The sequence below is a fragment of the Pecten maximus genome, chromosome 17 (assembly GCF_902652985.1).
Source record: "Pecten maximus chromosome 17, xPecMax1.1, whole genome shotgun sequence".
In the NCBI taxonomy this organism is placed as follows: domain Eukaryota; kingdom Metazoa; phylum Mollusca; class Bivalvia; order Pectinida; family Pectinidae; genus Pecten; species Pecten maximus.
Genome location: NC_047031.1, coordinates 22,570,266 through 22,593,611, shown reverse-complemented (window position 1 = coordinate 22,593,611; position 23,346 = coordinate 22,570,266). Strand labels below are relative to the sequence as shown.

General features: G+C 38.1%; 1 protein-coding gene across 1 annotated transcript in view; it reads left to right on the top strand.

Moving 5' to 3' along the window:
- The window catches only part of LOC117315093, a 39,012-nt gene that overhangs the window by 5,175 nt on the left and 10,491 nt on the right, over window positions 1-23,346 (top strand). Inside the window, exon 2 of the mRNA XM_033869240.1 lies at window positions 12,471-17,045. Within this exon, the coding sequence (XP_033725131.1) occupies window positions 12,471-17,045 (4,575 nt within the window). The remainder of the gene's footprint in view (window positions 1-12,470; window positions 17,046-23,346) is intronic.

Genomic DNA, 23,346 nt, shown 5'->3' with positions numbered 1-23,346 from the left:
TTGATAGTCTTCAAGGTTCTGTTCTGAATACGAACACTAGAATATTTCTTCTAAACATCACGACAGGATAAGAGTACCTCCCGTCAAGAGTTTGTCATATCATTTGTCTTGATTCGCGTGTTTGGTCATCTCCTATAGCATCACTGAGGGCCCCTAGACGAACGAAACAGCTGTATGGCTGAGTTTTAAGGTATATATGGCTCTAGTGTATCTAACTCTTACTTCGTTTTGGAAGGTGATAATACCTTGTGTTTTTTTTTGTACTGTGCTTGTACAATTTATCATCATTTATTTGGAGTGACGAATGCATTTCGAAACTGCATCTCATACATTTAAAAGATAAATTATTACATAATACATGTATAATTATAAGACATGAAATCATTAATATTAAAGTATATATCATCTGCAAATCTCATGCATTATTTAAGTTACAGTTGCCTTGACTCGACTTAAATTTCGTACGTCCTGGTCACTAGAAAACGGGGGCCACGGTGGCCGAGTGGTTAAGGTGTCCCGACACTTTAACACTAGCCCTCCACCTCTGGGTTGCGAGTTCGAAACCTACGTGGGGCAGTTGCCAGGTACTGACTGTAGGCCGGTGGTTTTTCTCCGGGTACTCCGACTTTCCTCCACCTCCAAAACCTGGCACGTCCTTAAATGACCCTGGCTGTTAATAGGACGTTAAACAAAAACAAACCAAACAAACCAAATCACTAGAAAACGTTTTAATTCTATTTATGTTTTCACTATGTGTCTCCATTTTATTTATAATTTTTATTTATAAATTTCAGAAAATAAAAACAAAAAAAACTGGTATATCCCTTAATCAACCTGTGTCAATCAATGACCATCATCAGAAGTAATATCACAAACTTCCCAACATGTTATATAACATACTCACCTGTTTTTATCCAATAATATTCCGCTGTGATATTCCGATATACCCAGCAGTATTATCTTATCATTTTCCCCTGTGATATCCCATCATCCAATCAGGACTTCTGAGTTTCTGCCGACATCTTAACATTAATCAATCAAAACTTCCTTCCGAACTATTTTGGATTTATCTTCCGTCGTCTCAACATTCAAGGTCCTAAACATCACTGACGAGTTCTAGAAATATGAAACAGCTGTTAGTGCGGTGTAATTAATTCTGCTATTTCTAAATCTGAATACGTGTTGGCATGTGTTAACATAGTGTCCGTATTTTGTACAGTCAACAGTAATAATCCAAAACTATCTATAACCCATACTAAATTTAATCCATAACTTTCTATAACCCATTGATATAGATAATCCATAACTATCTATCACACATAGATATAGATAATCCATAACTATATATAACCTATAGATATAGATAATCCATAACTATATATAACCTATAGATATAGATAATCCATAACTATATATAACCTATAGATATAGATAATCCATAACTATATATAACCTATAGATATAGATAATCCATAACTATATATAACCCATAGATATAGATAATCCATAGCTTTATATAACCCATAGATATAGATAATCCATAACTATATATAACCCATAGATATAGATAATCCATAACTATATATAACCCATTGATATAGATAATCCATAACTAAATATAACCCATACTATATATATTCCATAACTATCTATAAAACATAACCATAGATAGCCCATACCTATATATTACCAATAACTACCTACAACCCATAACTAACCTATTAATATCTGCTCTTGGATACATACACATGAAAGAACATTTATGCTTTATAATCATGAGACTTTTGTTTTCGTGCTGTAAGGAAACGTTGATAGCTGCAACACTTAAAAGAAGTACATATTTGCACGAAAGTTTATGTTTAAGTTATCGTTATAGTGTGTCCGTAATGTTTATGTTAGGGTGTATCTGACACCAAACGTCACGAGCTGTGACATTAACATACAAACCTCTCCATTTTCATAATTATAATGGAATGTAATCCTTCATAAAGTCACAGTTTTAATGAAATTCATTCATATTTTAACACCAAAAAATATCTACCGCAATTACACCGTCCTTTCGTTGAATCAAACCTAAAGTTCACGTGCCTATGTTAAAATATAAATATGGATCAACTCATTAGGAAATTTAATTAAATTAAACGCATGTAATTACTATGCATGGAATGCATATACCTAAATACCTACTCATTCACTGATATAAAGATGTAAACCAATTATATTCCATAGCGAGAACAATTTGGACAAGTAAGAACTTTTCTGAAAACAATATATATATATATAACAACAAAAGGTTTCGAGAGATGAATGTTGATATAGACTATATTGTAGGTTGATTCTGATCTTATTCGGAATATTCCATTTCCTTATGCGAACTGAAGTAAGATCAGCGTTCATGCATTGCTGATATATGGTTCCATTGATGTCATGCTAATTCTCATTTTGAGAATGTGACTTTACCCTAGATTTGACCCAGATTTGATGAGGTGTTGTCGGTGAAGCAGAAGACACTTTTCCTTCCAGGGCCGTATTCGTTAGATCATTCTCATGCTCAAGCAAGAAATCTGTGATCAGCCAAACTTACGTGACACTTGCTTAAACTATGAAATAGCAATTTGAAAGAAACCTCCAACCTATCAAAAATGATGTCGCATTTGAAGGCTTTCCTGAATTCATTCATATGACTAAAAAATATGAATTCGCATATCAGATTTTTTCCGCAAATAATATGATCTATCTTGGCCAAATACGCCCGGTAGAAACATTGATACTCGTAGGTAGATTCTATACGGCTGTTCTTCTATGACTCGTCAATGTGGACCGAGTGTCGAAATCTAGGAAGTTAGACAGATTTAAAAGTATGTCGAACAATTTAACAATTATAATGGGGAGGTGTAAAAAGCATCACAATTCAACTATTTCCATCATTATTGAAGTTTTTATTTCAAAGGAATCATAGAGAAAACACATGTTATATTTCCGCGAAAAATCCACCACAAAGCCCGTCGACTAGAAATGGAAAAGTTAAAACATGTAACTTTAAAGAGTCTCTGTGTAAAACCGTTGTGTTTAGTTCCAGAACATCAAATGAATGACTAAAGTGATTAATTATTTCTTTAGAGTAATATTTTGACTGGTTTAAAAAAAAGTCACAAGCATATCAACAAAACAAATTATCCTTGTCGCATCGTTACCTTCATCAACAGCTCAGCAATGACATTTATTTCATAAAAACGAAACAGTAATTTCTTGTGTAAATATAAAAACCGACATTTTTAACACGATTTGACACAAAGGAGGCATTTAATTAATACAATTCATGAAATGTGGACACACAGTTACTTCCTTTTTGCCAAAATCATAAATCTGAAAAAAGTGACAGTTGCAGGTTGGCTATCGTGCGTATCCGTCAGGAAAGTCCACGGAGGAAACAAGGCAATCCGCTCTAGGTCAACTGAACGTGTTCATGGGTCATAAGGGGTCAACGATCTTCTTACCTCCAAGCTGAGGTTAAGGTGTAAACAATTACTTATAGCATTTTCCCCCTTAGTAAATATTGTGTATGTCATCTTGTACCCATTTGTCATAACCTGTTAATTTCAGTCCGCCCTAATGAGTCACACAGATTAACGAGAAGTGACCGATGGCCTACAACATATCCATTGTTTCAGAAATCGTGATACAATTCTTTCGCTTGGACTATTCTCTGATGTGCACATCCGAGAACTTCATAACATCTGACCTATGACACCTTCGTGTGCACATATGTCGAAAATAAGATGGAAAAGGCAGACTCACCACTTCCGTGTATTTTGTAAAATATTTTCACATTTTTTATAATAAAGACAGTTTATAGCGTGTGTACTGTTCTAAGATCTAGAGTTGATCTCTATTGTCTGTTTATACGCTAGGAGTCAGAATAAATACATGCATAGTGTGGTCAGATTAAGTTTAGTAAAGTAAAGACCAACGCAAATCAAGGTTGATGGTATGTTGATCCCAATAAAAATGTTTTAACGGAAAGTACAAATATTTCGACAACATGAAAAAAAAATATGTATACTTATTGACGGATACTTAATGGAATCTAATTAGGTTTAGCGCATATCACCATATTAACGACTTTGAAAGAACAGCACTGAATTGTTTTCATTTTATGCTTGATACGACTCTTAAGGGCTATACAACTTACCCAGGGTATAAACCGGTACTTATAAACCTATCTCAGTATAAATAGTCTTATCAATAACTATATACTTATATCATACCTATGCTATTTTGAATTCCACGTTGACTAAAAGACTCTTCTTGATCCACTTAATATCTAGTTAGCAAGACGAATCAAATAAAAAAAAACACGTTTTCTGTAAATATATTAATAATTTAATCAATAGAAAGAGTTTGCTAAACATGGAACTTAAAATGGCCACACACATCTGGTTCATCGTTTGTTGACTCGTCAGTGAAACCATATATTCGTTAGCGATGCTAAGAAGACTCGTTCGTGATGCCAAGTGGAATCGTTAACGATACTACATGGACTCGCTAGCGATACTATGTGGACACGTTCACGATGCTACGCGGATTCTTCAGTAATGCTAGGGGCAGACAATATGGCAATTTGAAAGTTGAAAAAGATATGCGTATGTCCTATACTAGTCTAATGTCGATGTATTTCGATTGTGTATCAACGCCAAACTTTTCTTTGGAACAGTTAAAAATAATCAAATTGGAATATCAAAAGAGCGATGAAGTTAATCATAATTAAGCAATTAAGAAAAATAAAGCTATATACATCTTATACAAAAATATATATATTTCTTACAGAAAAGAAAAATTCTGCCATACCCTTGATTCATTGTACACGTGTTAATATGAAATGGCTTTTCATCATAATTTATTCATATCTGGAACGTGACTAATTAGAAATGGCATAATAGCTCACGCGCTAATTAATTATAATAATGAGAAACCTGTGATTGTTTGATATAGTCATGAGTGTTAACCTTAGCAAATTACACGCCTGACACACAGGTATGGGTTATAAACGTTACATGTCTTAATGCAGACAAACATTTTTCATTGTTAAATGGCCTTTGATGTCACAAATCTTGCTGTTTTGTACCACGCACCCAAAGTTACCGTGATGTCACGTTTCGTGTTATCTTTCCTTTAATATCCACTATCGTACGCTAAATATGTAACAATGATGTATAAAATACAAATTTCTGCCATAAAAACATAATATTTTAGCAATATTTCATTTTCTGTACTTATTTATAGTTATCAAAGATGTAAACACATTAATAAAAAATGATATACATGTTTGAATTGTACCAGGATGAAAAATATTGTCTTTTTTGAGAATGATGTTACGAGCTCACTCGTTCTGATAGATTGAAAAGGGTACAGATAAGTGAATGGTGCTTATAAAGGTAAACTTGATCTATTAACAATTGTCAAACAAGTTATACCAACTTATGTAAATCACGCCGGTTGACCCTAATGGAACGGCTCGAGGGTCTGTGGGAGGAACCTGGAGATTCCGAGGAAAAACCCACGTGGTCGGGCAGATGACCACACACCTTTCCTAACAATTGCCACAATCGTGACAGCCGACCTCCCAAACACACAATTATCTATTTTAGATTAATTTATTACTAGGTAAATCGATCTTAAACTACAGTTTGTGTTTCAAAATTGCGTTGCCTTCAGGCATTTTCCCTAACTATATTTGCTGAAATACAAATGTGGGTTACTCAATCAATAGCACAACTTCAAAATGCAAAGGTTTCGTCTTCAATGTAACAGAGAGCCTAATTAATCAAAGTTTATTCCACAATGCCTCCACTAGAGATAGACCCTCGACCCTTTTATATATTTTAGATTTTGGAAAGGAAGGTGCTTCCTACCTGTCAAACTTTTATCAACAGATATAATTATAGCCTCAAAAATCACACTGTTATACTTTAGCATCTTAAAATGTATTAGATAAATTATCATATTTGTTAAATCACGGGTGTATCGCACAACCCTGCCAATAATCTTATATTTTAGGCGGATAACATGATCTCTCAATTTCCGAAATTCTGCACTATCCTAGTATGACTAAGGATCTGTATGAGCAATTTGATGTTAAATATTCCTCAACTGAATTTATTAATAATGCGTAATTTATTATTATATCATTTACTTGCCTTTTGATGCATTTATCATCATACTGCGTGATCATTGACGACACTAAGACATATATAACCATTCGATCAGCCAGCGGTCGTCCCGATAATGACTATATTGTTCGCCGGTCCTACCTGTCATATATTAACAATGCATATATTTATATATCAATGGCCCCCTACATCAGAAATCAAGATAAAAAAACATCAGTGCGTTAATGTACGATCGACTTCACGGATTTACCAATTGAACTGTCATACAGTTCATTGATGACTTTAAGGCGTACCCTGAGGGTCAGATAGGTGGATATCACAGTATCAGATGGTATATAATGGTCACACTGACTGACCACAGGGATATTGTAATTGGTATAGCAGACATACTTTACTGTTATGTGTTACCCTGATGATGTAACACAATATATATACATTGTGATGGAATTATGGAATTATGAATTTGATTTCGACTTGATGTATTGTAAAATAAAGCAAATAGATTGAACAAAAGTAAAATAATTACAAAGGTTCTCATCACAAAATATTTACATAGATTGGAAATAAAATGTATTTTATAACCACAATGATACTATTTACAAACAACTAGAATAGTAGTACGGATAATGCTCTGTAAGAGAATATTATAAATTGTCAATAATAGTTGTCATTTGTGAATAAAAAAATATATAATTTGTAAATGAATATTCTAATTTGTAAAAAAAAAAAGTGATTTTGTATCGCATTAAATAAACCAGGTTTTGGTTTTTTATGTCATTTTGGGCATTTCTAAAAATTGTGGTGGCCTGAGCATATAGTTAGATTCTCTATTCCTGGAGGCAACGAGAATGATTGAGAGTAAAGTGCTTCTTGGCCAGTTAGAACATATGGCGACACATAGAAAATAAATACAAGACATTCTCACAATTTAGGACTTTATGAATATGGCGACCCTATAACGGAGCTAAATATTCATCCAAAGCGCTTGATTTGTTTTATCACTGAAATGAAATGAATGCACCAAACATAGCATATTCAGACGTCGAAGGCTCAACACTCGTTATAATGACGTCGGCAGTCATGTTGCCTCCGTCTATAACTTCGCAGACTAAAGTCACGTGACATTAACTATCCAATGAAACAGGTTGGGTTAATTCCGAAGTGATATATAACCTGTATTTTCGTGTTTACATATAACATATATAGTTGTACTTACGTTTATGTATTTAATAAATGGTATGGTAACATGACGTACATTTAAAACCTGGAATTTAGAATAGAAACTCGCCATGCTAATTTTATTCAGATGGATATTTCGAATAAGCAATAGCAGAAGCAATAGCTGTGGTCGGTTTTCTGATAAGCATATTTGCTTCTTGACCACCTGCCTAAATACCTCCATGTTTTCCTTTGAGCATTGCTAGTTTGATTCCAAATCTACCAGTAAATATACACATAAATGCAGGTGTGTGTCCCTCTGACAGGACTGTGCACACATGTACACGTGTGTGTCCCTCTGACAGGAATGTGCACACATGTACACGTGTATGTCCCTCTGACAGGACTGTGCACACATGTACACGTGTGTGTCCCTCTGACAGGACTGTGCACACATGTACACGTGTGTGTCCCTCTGACAGGACTGTGCACACATGTACACGTGTGTGTCCCTCTGACAGGACTGTGCACACATGTACACGTGTGTGTCCCTCTGACAGGACTGTGCACACATGTACACGTGTGTGTCCCTCTGACTGGACTGTGCACACATGTACACGTGTGTGTCCCTCTGACAGGACTGTGCACACATGTATACGTGTGTGTCCTTCTAACAGGACTATGCGCTATATAAACTCATAGATACATGAATTTGATATCGATGTTGTTCCAGTGCTTGTTTGGAAATCATGACATAATTACAAAGCGCTACTGAAATTCCTGCCAGTACATTAACTTTTATAAAAAATAAATTAACATAATTATTTACAGTTATTTGTTCCAAACATGTGTTAGAATACACATTGTTTTATTAATATATAACTCTCCAAGATGTGGATTCAAAGACTCTGATTTTCTGTAGAGCTCTCTTACAAAAATACGATTCTTTGATGTTGTAGAAGTGATTGACGAACTATTACAACACATCCCTGATACTGTTTCAATAATGCTAATTGTAATGTTAAATAGGGAGTGATTGACAGAAGTATTGTATTTATATATATATACCTTTGAGCTCGATTGAGTGGTGTCAGAGATTACAATTTTATTGTCACTTATTATTGCCGTAAACTGTCAATTCTGTACACTCTCAAGTACCATAATATAATTTATATATTATTCGGAAGAATATTTAACTTTATTTAGATGTTCGACTTGAAACTATAAATGTTTTGATATATAATATCACATTAAATTTCACATATATAATATCATATTAAATTTCAAACTGAATGGACAAAATAGGTTATACTGAAATGTGATGTAAAATGATTTAAACTTTCCAAAAAAGCAGAGCAATCTGTTTTCTACCAGAAAAATACCGCCAGCACCTCTGTATGTCGTGGTCGAAGTCGTGACGAATTGGAGAACGTGCCTGTAATATAAAACAGGAAAACCCAAAACATAAAGGTGTTAAATCTGGAAGGAGGGTGGTGATTTACCTGTCTTTGTAGCTTTTCCAAATATGACTTCCGGATAAACTGTGCAAAGGGGCATAACTCCAAAATTAGGGGAGGTAATTTGATATACTGCACACCACAATGGATACAGAAAACCCCCATGTAGTTGTATAATTATTTGCAGACTAGAAAAAGGAATTAGATAAATAGGTATCAAACAAGACCCAAAAAGTAACGTTCCGGTCAATATATTTTAGGTTATTACAATGTGAGATGGTAGACAAAAAATCACCTTTTAGGTACCAACACTTAGCATCAATGATGAGTCCTAGAATAACAAAACTGGCAGTTGTATGATGTAGTTTGTTTAATTTGGGGTCTACTTTATTGAGCTCTCAATTTGTTTTCAATGGTGCTAATATCTTGTATGTCTTTTGTTAAATTCTTTGGGATTACAGAAAGAATGCACTGTTTGTAGACTTTTTAGTTTTGGGGGTTTATCGTAACCTGTTTTGCACGTTTTTATTCATATGGCTTGTGACATATTTCAGAATATACACATACAGTACTGTATCTAATGTGTTTATATGCTGTGTCTTTTTTTTAATTTTTTGTTTGTTTGTTTTTGTTTTTAAATGTGCTGATATATTGTTTGTATTTTGCACAATTCTCTTGATGGCATATATAAGAATAGTTCTCAGAACGCAGTCAGTTATAGTTGAATTATTGCTGGGTTTGCTTTTTAATATCTTATACTCTATCATCACAATAAGCTCAGTGAACCCTGAATTGAAAGAGACGCTCTTTAGTGTCATTTCAATGAAATATAATGTCGAAGGTGCATTTGGCTGACAGGTCTCTTTAAATAAGATATTATGGAAGCGGATTGACGATTCATTCATTCATGAATGTAATTCAAATACGCCATACATTCTGATATGGCGATCTACTGCGGTATAAATATAACTCTGTAAGGGAAATATTAAGACAATACCCTAATTGTATTTCGCAAAGCAAAAACTGAAATAAGATGCCCATCTTTAAAGTCAGAACATCATAGATATATGTCACTGGGTTTACAGTGTGGTTCCAAGTAGTCTGTCTGAGTAGCTGTTTATATAGACAGGATACCTAAGCAATTGTCTGACTTTCATTACGGTATGTAAATATACAACACGATACCAAAATGGGCAATAAAATTTAATATATGTTAAGAGATATAAAAGCCCCCGCATAACGTAAGTGTTTTGTTTATCATTTCAGTACAGCACTGGTAAAGTAGATTGTATTCTTAAACATTTATCTTAAGTCCCTTCCCACGGGTGTCATATCCCATCCCCAAAATTGTATGCTTGAACCGAAGTTCCTAAATAATATTACAACTGTAGATTTTAGTTCCGGTTTGGAGAGAAAGATTGTTTAAATTCCAGCTTAAATTGACATTTCTGGCCACGTTCCATTACCCCTAGAGGTAGATACGAGTAAAAACCATCCACATTACTAAACTGTCATTTTGTTCTTGCATACCAATTTATGGTCGAGTTGTCTCATATGTCTAAATAATACACAAATTATTGTGTCATTTCACCAATATAGACTATAGTGAACTTGGCCCCCACCCCTTCCCAGAGGAAACACGAGGACCCAGATTAATGCAATTATGTTTTGATGAGGTACATTAAGACTCTTTTATATACCGTATAGAGGTTTATTTTAGCAAGTATATACTTTATCAATTTAACATTATGTACCTAAATTTCATTTAAAAGGTAAATATATTGTGAAATCCTAAAACTGGTATTGTTGGTTAAAAGATATACTATTAAGTGGTGTCATTCAACTCCAATGACATGATTTAAACATTACAACTGTTGAATAGCTCTCGATAGTTACTTTTCCAAAGTTGATAAAAACTCTCGCTAAAGTTTGTTTTGTTTAAATTAATAACTCTAATGAAAGACATACCATATACAACAACCTCTATATATACTCTTTATTATGAAATAAGACGACCAGTAGTCAGACAGTCCAGCGACAATATGTAGCCGTTAATATCTTTGTGTAGCAAATCTAGTCGCTAGTTTAAATTTGCACCTCGCAAAAGTAACCCGCTATACGATGTTAAGAATTGACAATTTCTGATTCAGGATGAGAGGCTTTATATTACCAGTCCCGTCAACTAGCCAATGGAGGTTGGTCAGGTCCATAGAGTCTATCAAATTAAACTGTCATCTAGAGGTTACATATCTGACATATCTGAGTAATGTATTACTGTGTATATAAAGTATATATAACCATACCAGTCATTTTCCTGTACCAACAATAGCTAACTTGATCCCCTTACTCAGGGTTAATAAAATGAACAATTTTAATAAAGCTTACGAAGACTCTTCCTTATCTAAACAGAGTTACAATTTGGTAAATCTAATTATCCGAATTATGCTCCCTTTTATCCACCTCCCTCGTGTACCTTTGAGCTGGGACAATATAATTATTAAAGCCTCTCAACCATGGCCTTGAACATTTCGGTACCGAAATTTTGAATATTTGAAATAGATGACAATATCCCATGAATAACGACTACGGACGAGGAACGGATGAGTTATTACTGAAACAAATACATTGCTCCCGGTAAGAAATACACGTACGTCTTAATGAGTTGCATAGCCTTCAACCAGGACCATAATAACTTGACTGACAAACACAGAGCTTTGCTTTAGTGCTGAAAAGTCAGAAAAATACTGACAGCTTAAAGAATAGCGCCTCCCTTTGTCTGAACCTAAAGTATCTTGACTGACAAACACACAACCTTGTTGTGTTGTTGTCTAGTTAAATATCACAGGCGTTTTTGCCTTTTCAGTAAAAAGTTAAAAATGACGTACTAAGGGTACTAAGTCTGTATCCTACCATGAATTTGAGTATATCAGAATGGACGCTTTACAATCCATATTTTAGCTTGTCTCCTTTCTTTTGTTCTAACTCATTATGAAGGAATTGTATTCATCTCATTTTACATTAAGTCAATGGCACTAATACAATTCGACACACACTCCACAATAGTACAGTCACATCAAACTGTCATATGACCAGGAGTCTATGTCACCGAAACCTTCATTCTCTCTTTGTTTTGCATACTGTTATAATTTGATTGTCACGTGTCTCCGCCCGTGCCTCCAAGTCCTTCACCTCTCTTGGTACACACAGTAGTTTCATTAGTGTATTGGTCTATGTACTTAAAACACAGCACTACTACAGTGTGTAATACGCATGAACAAAAGGATACCATAATTTGACATCGATTTACATACATCATAATTTGTAAACAGTCAAAGCAATAACACCTTTTTATACATTTTCCTTATTGTGTATTTTTTGTGTTTTTTTTCTTCTTCTTTTTTCTTCTTCTTTTTTTTGGTGTTTGTTTTTTATTTTCTTTGTTTTTGTTTTTTATTATTTTTATGTGTTTTGTTTGTTTTGCTTTTCATTGCAATTCAGCTAAATCACACAATCAAATTCCGACATTTAAACAAAATATAATTCTGATTAAGAATCGATAATACAAGGTAATGATATGAACACAACATAGACTTATATATCGCTCCTATATCATTTTCTGATACCAATATACCAGAGAAATTTATGGAAAAGGAATGTATAGATATATTTATATATCTATTTTCAGAGAAGCAGATCAAAAGCACAGACTGACGCAAAGACTACAACAGATCCCACCATGGCTAAACGTCAACGAATGATTGATATGCGTGAATCATTAGCCGATAGTCTGACTACAGACAGGGTCAAGGTGTTTCTGCTAGACAGTGGGAGTCCAACGCTGGTAAAAGGAAGGGCGGCCATACGACGCATGTCTGCGAGACACGAGGAAATGACGTCAACACAGGTATTGCGCCTTATGCAGTTATTAGAGACAAGAATAAGAGCTATAGACTCTGCTATAAGGTCTGATACGCAAAAAACTACAAAAAGTGTGACACAATCTGCAAGAAGAACTACCACTTCCCCACGTCGTGAACTACAAGTACCATCTAACCGTGCATCAGTAAGGCCTAGGACTGAGGTTGCTCAGCGTCTCCTGGTGAATGGTCGTCTTCGCTCTCCTTCTAGATCTATTGGAAGAATAGCAATGCCATCTACTTCAGAGACTGTCGATCGCGGTCGATTTAATGTTCCACGTACTCGAACAAGTGAAAGTATTCAAAGAGCTTCTGGGACATCAAGCCAGATTTCTAATAGACGATCATTTTCTTCTTCTCGTGTTTCGCCTTCGTTCGAGGAAAGATTACGGCATTCACAGAGGTCATCCCGTCCTAACGGTATTGCGGATGTGGATAGAAGGAGAGTTAATATTCGTAATGGAGCTAGTGTCGGATCTCCGAGCGGAATCAATATTCAAGCGATATCAAGATCTGTGGAACCTGTGAGAAATACGAACATAGTCGATTCATTAACGGATGCTGGTGAAACACAGTCAACAGGCAGAAGACAAGAACCTCCATGGACTGATAATGATTTACGAAACAGAGCCCCAAACACTCCTTTCAGAGATTTTTTAACGTCATCAAGACATACTAGCCAAATAAAATCAAGAACTGGTATTTCTGGCAAAACCCTTCAGCAGGAAGTCATTACTATTACCGAGAAAGCTGGTGAGGTAGGTGGATCGATCAGAAACACTAAGTTGAAACTAACAACTAACCAACCATCTAAAACACCTAACAAACTTAGTAAAGCTAATTCTCACGCTAATTCCTCTAAAAAGGACAACCCAGTGACACTGACTCTTTCTGAAGAAGCCATATCACCGTCTATATTACCCCAAACCTCTCATACAGATCAACCTTTAACAAAACCATTGTCAACAGAGGCCTCACGTATTAACCATGCTCCATCCAACGCGGAACCAAGCACAATGGAAACAGCTGACAAGAAAATAATAAACCCTACAGAAGGACCAGTACAAAATTCACCACAGGAGGAACCTAGCAATCCCGTTTTGTCAGTGCCAGTGAAACCAAAGACAACCAAAGACATCTTAACCCAACTCCCAGTAGAACCGACCGCATCTGTGCATGTAAATAAAGTAGAGCCAGCGTCAACATCCATTCCAGTTACCAAAATAGAAAGTCCCTCTAAAAATGTTGATGGAAGAGTTCAAACAAAAATTACACAGAAGTCTGGTAATTCTCATGAACCAACATCGCTTTCTTCTGATCCGAAAATTTTGCATACGAAAGAAGTTCCGGAATCACCATCGCTATTTGCCAGCGAGACAGTTTCAAGTAAGACATCAATGGTTACGACGAAAGAGCAATCATCTAATAATGTAGAAACGCAAATGAAGCAAAAAACGGTTGACGTTAAATCAACAAATATTCTACCTACCAAAGAAATTCCAGCGACACAAACGTCATTGACGGAGCAGCAAACAAATGCACAGATTCCAAGTCCAGAAATATCGGCACCACTTAGTACAGTTGATACTCCTAGGCCTACTCAAAGTAAAAATAAAGTAAATACACCGTCAACAACGACTATTTCTAAAGTAGAACCAACGATACTAACACAACTTCAAGAAATGATATCGAAGCACAAGGAACAGGAAATTCTAAGAACTGGATCACCTGCATCTCATGAAGAACAAATGAGGATTATAAAGCAGATACTTTCAGAAGCTGCTGGCTCCCCGAATAATGCACCAGTTATTCAGACAACAACCCAGGCACCTATGAATCAAATTTTGCAACTGCTTCAAGCCCACAAGAGTAAGGCAGCCCCTACAGTTCCGGTTCCTTCGCCATCATCGGCTTCTTCACTCTTAAACAATGTTATGTCCATGCTTCAAGCTCATGAAGCACGAACAACAGTTGCAACAAGAACAGCGCATGTAAACAAAGCACCGTTTAATCCTCAACAGCCTCACTTTCCTGTTCATACTATGATGCAGCACCACAGAGTTGTGGATCCATATGAACAACAACGAATGGCAATGATGAGTCAAATGGGAAATCCTATGGCCGGGATGTTTGGAGGAATGATGGGATATATGAATCCGGAAATGATGCAGGAAATGATGTTCGGAGATACCACCGACGCCCCGGATCCGGTTAAACCCCACGAAGAAAGTCATAAAAAGAATGAGGAACAGGAAGGAATTACTGCCGCGCCTACAACTCGAGCACCAACAACTACAACAGTAACAATGGCACAGCCACTACGTCATCGAACACCAATGAAATTACGACCACATCATCATACAGTGCATGAACCACAGTTATACCACCCGGAAACAAGACCTACAGCAGCAGGTTCATGGAAGGAAATGGATGTTGCATACTTGAACAGCAAACGCGGTGAACCACCTCATTCCGAGTCTCTATCTGTTTTGAAACAGAAGCATCACCCAATGCATACATCTTTATCAGACTCGCAGATCAGAAACCAGCACAGGCACAAAGAGGAATTTCTCGAGGCACAAGAGGTAAGCAGAAGACCTGACGCACTGGATAAAGAATCGCACAAAAGGAAAGGTTCTATTGATCATAATATGCTGGTTAAAATCAAGTCATCTATTGACAGAGCTTTGAAATCAGCGGGCATAGATAAATATGTTGAACTTGTGCTAACAAATGAAAAAGTAACACAGCCATCGGCACAAAAACCAACAACTGGAAACCAATTATTAGATAGAATAAGGGCTTCCATAGAAAAATCATTAAAGGCCGCAGGAATCTGGGAGAATGTGAAAGTAGTTTTAAAATCAAGAAATACAGAAAAGAACAAAATGCCTCTTGTGACCAAGGCACCTGCGATACCCACAAAGTCAGTTCTCAGACCTACAGACCCTTCACTGATAACACAAGAGGGTAGTCTCGTGACCGATATTCAGACTAATCCTACGACAAATATTGTAGATAACGCGATGCACGGAGGAATGAGTTTTCTATCCTATTCCGAAAGACCAGCAAAGATACCAGCTGATTCCTCAAACCATGTTTTTGTTCAGAATAATGCAAGTCCACGCAAGTTAAAGGAAAAGACCAAATCTCATCCGTTCGACTCACTCATGATAGGCCAAATTACTACACCATCACCGAACAATTACGGACCGACCGCGAAGAATTTACCACAAAATGTAGAACTTATTGGGGGATTTTCACGAGAGTCTAATCCGCAGGAACAGGGGAACTCTTTAACCAATGATATTAATAAACTTCACAATAACCATGGAAACGGATGGAAGATGATTCCAATGAAAGATCATTCAGCAGGGATAAATACTGCAGGCAAGAAAGGGAATAACGTTATTTCAATACCAAATAATCAGTTTATGGGTGTACCAACACCACCACCTCCCCCGCCACCACCTATGAATAGAAATCAATTCGTCCATAGACCACAGACGACCGGACGTGTGTCACATAATACGGAGACAAAAATGATTGATGTTCTACCAAAGTATACAAATCCTACGCAAATTTCGGAAAAAGAAGCTATTGTCAATAAACTCATACAATCTCTATCAGGCTCAAAGCATAGCGATCTGATTAATACGCTTAGCAAATATCTGAATGGGCATCAGGACAAACCAATAATAAACGAGAAAAAGCAGGAACTTCCACAATCCTCTGGGACGGGATGGCAAAGATCAGTAACAGGTACCAAAACGGCGACTTTAACGTCAGAGAAACACAAAAGCAAGGATATAACAAACGCTGTTCCATCTCAAATCCTTGTTCTGTCACAGGCTCCCAACGGAATGCACCCTTCTCAAAACCATATAATATCTTCACCGTTAGAACCAATGAAATCCAATGACAAAGTATTTCTTAATATGAATGCTAGGCCTGAAAATCATCATGACTCAACGGCAAAAGATGTTGTGATTAATCCGAACACAATCATTAGCAAGGACATATCAGAAACATCACCGGATCAAGTGTTAGTGCAACCAGTGTCTTTACCATCTCAAAATACAAAAGCAAATCCGGTTAGTCAACAACAAAATATCGCCCAAAGCGTGGAAGCTATCCTTCCTACGGTTGTGCCATCAAGCGGACCTAGGATGATACGTAAAGGTAGCTTTTCCGGAGCACAGCTATTTCGACGACAGAAACCGCTTGATCCCTCGCGTATGGAAAGTAGTCCTGAACCTCAGAATAAACAACTGACCGACGATGCATGGTATCGCAAGGAGAGGGCTCCAACACTGGAGGAGATACCAGCGACTCAGCCGAAGGTGAGTAATGTTGAATATCCAACCATTAACCCAAAGGCGAATGGGGTAAACGTCCGTACTAACACATCTGCATCTACCTATCCTGAATCTAATTCGTCATCTCGACAAGTACCCACGCGCTCAGCGCTGCGTTTTTCTTCAGATGTTCCGTCGTCGACACAGTTGATTACAGACCCATCTAAGAAGATAGTAGAGCTCAATGCGGACAATATTACTCCTAAATATCAGTCAGAGAAGAAAGTATCAAGCGAACCAACATTTCCAGATGACTTTCGAACTATACTGCCATTGGCGGTTCCTGCTACGGTAACGACTACAGGTTTGAATATATCGGGAATTGATACAAATGAAACACAAAATCTTCAAAACAAAGATCATAATGTAATAAACCCTGATACGTACTCGACTACCGGAAGCAATCCTGTACATACACTACCATCGTCGGCACAATCCGCTATTAATATCGAAGATTTATCATCGACAATAACACATACATCTATTGATGAGTACAAATCTACATCGTTTGTTAATTATTCAGATGCAGTTACGTCGTCACATTTAAAGAAAGGACCAAATTCGGATAAAACACATACAGAAACACCGATTCCAATTTTACCTACAACGGACACTTTTGAGACAATTCATCCACAGCCCACATTAGATCAGGGCCCTCATTACCACCTTTACAAGGAAGCTTACATGCAAGACCAAGGAACTGAGAGTGGGTATCAAGTCGAAAATACGGACTTGTCTTCGGGCTATAACGATGTCATAGATATACCAAGAAAGTTATTGGAACGGACGAAGAAATCAAGCGGACCGGGTTTCTCTAATGGTTTTTGGAGTCCACTTGGTACAAATTTAAGAGGCAGAAATATGGCGACTGGCATACCGATATTAATGAACCTATTTGCTCCAACAGTTGTCGAAAATAAAAAAGTGAAAACAAAACAGCCTATTGAACCACCGACTGGTGTAACTGGGGTAGCAAGCCGTATGGCAATCAACCCAAGAAAAAAGTTCAACTTTATGTCTAAAACATTATTTGACGTCAGCAGACATTTACCAAAACCTGTAGGTCGTGTTCAAGCTTCCCAGAGGGTAACAAGAAACAGAAAGAAGAACATATCACAAAATAGGAAGAAAACATATACTATTCCTCAGAGAACGCTGAAATTACCAACATCAAAAATAACTAAAACGAAGGAAGCAAACCCGAATAAAAATATCAATAAAAATAAACTTCATTTACATTTAGGTCTCCAACAGCGGAGGACAAGACCAATAACTGCGATTGACAGGCGACGAATTCAACCCCTTGGGACGCGGAGGCGCCAGGCAACCCGTCGTCAACATGGAATCAATGCTAAAAGTAAACCAGCGGTTCCAGGAAATCCGAGAAGGGATCAAACACGTAGCTCAGTAATACCACAAGTAGAAGCCGCGGGACATACAAATCACCAAAGACAGGCTTCTGCTAACAAAATAGTTGGCTTACCTATCAGATTACCTGGCCGTAGCGTTGTAAGTCAACGAACTGATGTAAGAAATTTGACAGGTAGAAAAAGTCACCGGACTAAATCTTCAGTATTGCCAAATCCTCCAGGAAATCAAAAGCATTTCAATACGGCCCATACACCAATGACTGCAGATTTGTATTCCACGCAGTATGATAATGCAAGGGATGCTATGGACGATTTCACGAAACGCATAACAAACAATGGACTAATTACCAAACAAAATAATAATATACCTTATCTTGTACCATCAGTAGCGAATAGAGAGAAAACAGCGACAAGAACTTCCAACGTTGGAAGAAAAACAAAAGAAACTAATGCAGGACAAAAAGACGAGTTGACAAGTAAAACGAACGTCAGATTAGTGCCTGACATTGTACAACTATCTCCACCAGATGACATGGTCATATATTCTGAAAACGCGAAAATTAAACCCTCCAAAAGGAAATCTACAACAACGTCATATTACGTAGAACACACAACACTTACTCCAAGCATGGGGACAAACAAACCAGCGGATATACATAGCTCCCTTATTGACTTTGATCAATTAGCAATGGACATTCTGCAGAGTATTCATCCCAATGCAAAGTCCACGAAAAACAATGAGACTACAACCGAAAAGATCAATGATCATCAGGAATACAGTATAGCCTATTCTACACAGGAAAAGAAGAACGATAATGATATTAACGGTTCAAATCAATCGGGCTTCATCCAGCAAAAGACAAAACCAGAATCAGTCAAAGTATTACCTATAAAAACATTAGATGCAACAACTGCACATACAACGAACGACGGTATGAGAGCTGCACTAACAACCACTGAAGTTATAGGAACAAAAACGACTGAAGGTACTACTCAAACAACAACAGCTGTAGTTCTAACAACTCCACAAACAACGACGGAAGTTGTTACAACTCGGCCAATAACGACTGAAGTCGTTACAAGTCCACAAACAACGACGGAAGTTGTTACAACTCGGCCAATAACGACTGAAGTCGTTACAACTCCACAAACAACCACGGAAGTTCTTACAACTCCGCCAATAACGACGGAAGTCGTTACAAGTCCACAAACAACGACGGAAGTTCTTACAACCCCTGAAATAACGACTGAAGTCCTAACTACTCCGCAATCAACGCCGGAACTTCTTCCAATTTTGCAATCAACGACGGAACTTCTTACAACTCCGCAAACAACGCCAGCAGTTACTACTTATAATCAACCGACGACTCAAACAACTGAAATGACAACGACGGAAGTTGTAACTACTACACAACCGAAAGTTACTGTTACATTCCCGCTAACCACATCACCACCTATAACCACTGAGCTAGGTACTAATACAGATATAGAATTTACAACGTCTAAAATGACAACCCCGAAAGGTTATTCACAGACAACTAAGGCAATCGAAGAATTAGTGGCAACACCAATGAAATCAATCAAGCAATCTGCTCAATCAGCCATGATATCACCTGATCATACCACGGTCGAACATTATGCAACAGGACAGCAAGACAGCGACATGTATAATGTTAATAATCGCCAGATGGATATCAAGAATGAATTGCATCTATTGCAAACTAACGACAGGGAAAGGATTGCTGACGAATCTCCATCTGCAATGTATCAACCTGTTGCAAGCATCATTCAAACTATTGGTGAAACGAAAAAAAAGTCGGACAGTGACATTTTGAAAACATATCAGTCGGCGTTGAAACCGCGCCTGCAAAGTCCTTCGTTATTAAATGGGATACAGTCTCGAAATACCAATCGTCAAAATACAAATCGACAATTAGATTACACTCGGGACAAGTCCGAGTCACAAGCAAACAGTAACAGGTACCGCGAAGAGGAAACATTGCCAACACAATTCAAAACACAAGAACACACAAAACAACAGAATTGGCAACAGCAGCAGCAGTGGAGGCGGCAACATCAACAGCAACATCAACAGCATCAACAACAGCAACGGCATCAACAACAACAGCAACATCAACTTCAGCAGCAGCAGCAACAATCACAACATTTCAAGCCACAACCGCAACCTCATCAACAACAGCAACAACCAAGTTATCACCAACAACAGCAGCAACAACAACCACAGTCACAGCTTCAGCAGCAACGCAAACATCAAGGGCAACGACAGTCGAATTCTGATATGATTGAACAACAACAACAACAACAACAACAACAACAACAACAATATGAATGGCAACGACGGTCAAAATCGCATGTTATTGAACCAACACCACTTCTACAAGAATTCAGGATCCGCGCCGGTACTCATATCGGAACACGGAAAACACGAATAAACAAAAACCAGCAACCACTACATCGAAAATTATCAACAGGAACACCACATCGTAACGGTCCGTCATCGTTTATAGGTACCTCTAATCGTCATCAGAATAAGACACAGCAGCAGGTTCAAAGGAAAACGCAAAACTTATTTCACCTGCCTCAAAGCAATACTGAGACAAATAATATGCAGGGTGTACTTAATGCCTCAAACATGAAATATCAAAATAACCAAAGGATTAAAACCGCGCAAAATCCAGTCATAAATTCGATGGACACAAAGACGGTGGTGGCTACCACAACCACTCCCCCTGTTCAACAGATTAGAAACTTTCTCCAAACTTTATTCTCAACCATGAAAATTCATAGTACTCCATCAACCGAGCAGAAACCCGTACCTAGTGGATCGCCTAAACTAAAACAAACCAGGAATGGTTCGTCAATACAACCAACCCGACATAGTCTTCCTCTCAATACTCAGACTTTTGTATCAGCAGCACGCGGCTCAGTAGTACCCCCGACAAATGATTACGAGTACCGTCATTCCCAGTCAAATCAGAATATACACCAGCAAGGCAACGAAATGAGAAACAAAGACGATAGATATTCAAATTCTATGGAATTCGGAGGAAAAAGGAGTTGGTCACTAAAACACCGGCGTCCCACAGTTGTAACAAATAAACCACACACTACAACTCGAACGCCATTGATGGACATGCGGCCTTTACACTCCAAACTAGATACATCGAAAGAGCGCTTTTACAGGGTAAATCAAGTTACGCCGAGTACAATACCCAAGAGTATCACTAACGCTCCAACGACGTCAGCTACACCCGTCAGTGTTAAATCGCTGTTGATGCAGTTGTTTCAACAGGAAATTCGAGAAACTATAAAAGCTAATAAACAATCGGAGTCGACATTCAGAAATCGACCTATGATCACAACTACAACACCAACTACTACAACTACAGTCCCCATTACTACAACTACTCCTGCGCCAGTCACCACAACCTTGAAAACGATTATTCCAGCACGCATTGCACCTGCCGCTGATCAGTGTGGAAGTCGAACGAAAATGTTTCATTGTGAAGGAAGAGGCATGTTTTATCCCATGCCATCAATTGGACATTGGTGTTCCGGCATGTGCTTAAGAGGAAGTTGTATTGAGTCGGTTTGCTCATGTAACGTGACATGTGAAATGACACCGGCACAATCAAGAGAGGAAGCCCTTGGGTCAGCTATATCATCTGCGTTGACCGGGCAATCAACTGATACAGTTAGTATTGAACAAGCTCTTCAGTCCCTCCTGGCCACCCTTGAAATGGCAACAGTTAGTCCAGCGTCTGCATCAAGACATACATCTAGGCCACGTACAAGTACACTGGCACCAACCAGCTCGTATATCTCTTATGAACAATTTACACCTGGTTTGCCATTCGCTCCGACAACGAGTAAACCAACCACTACAACCGTTGCTAGTATATCCGGTTTACTTGCGTCAATTGAGAAATTAATTGATGCTAAAATAAAAAGTATAAAACCTTCAACAACGAAAGCTCCACTCTTGGACGCCGAGGGTGAAAGGATAGAAGCAGAAGATTTACCCACAACATCAACTACAGTGAGTCCCCCGCCTATCCAGCAGCATTACCCAACTCCTCCCCGACCCACGTTTCATGAACCACGAGGAGGGTGGCGGAGACGAGAACAATCTGCGTTTCCTAGACGCGACAAACATTCACAAACTTGGGATGAACACAGACAGCAGTCGAATGATCATTGGGGTCGTCAGTCTAGACCATCTGAGCGTCAGCGATGGCGGGGTCCATGGTGGGATAACCAAGCAAGGATGACAGAACCACCACCCGAACGAAAATGGGGAGGCGAGGGAGGTAACGGCGGCGGTGGCGGCGGTGGCGGCGAGGGCGGTGGCGAGGGCGGCGGCGAGGGGGGTGAGCATTGGAATCCCAAGGAAGCCAACATTGGGTTTCGAAGACGAATTGGACCACCTAGTCAACGTTGGGGAACAACCCCTCCGCCGAGACAGTGGTACGACAGTTATCAGAGAGATAAATTGCCACCACGACGTGAGTGGGGGCCTCCAGATAGGGGTCAGTGGGGAGGAGAGAGAACGACACTTGACCCACGCTGGGAAGAGCCAGGTTTCCGCAGACGTCGAGGGAGGCAGTTTCAGAGAAGGAGTGTGCACGGAGGCGAAGCTCCTGAACCGGCAGATTGATGGGTATGTGTGATAGCAAAGCCAATCCGACATAACTATTGTTCTATGCATAATACTCCAGGAAATAGTGCGCTGTCCGAGTCAGCCAGTGTTCGGTTTACGTTTCTTTGATAAAAATGTTTTATTTGAATTTAATAACGTCATTTTCTGAAGAAACTGCAAAATCAAAACCGTCCAAAAGTAAAAGGAAACTGACGCGGAAATTTAAAGCGTTCATTAGACGTTGACTTTTGTCTTC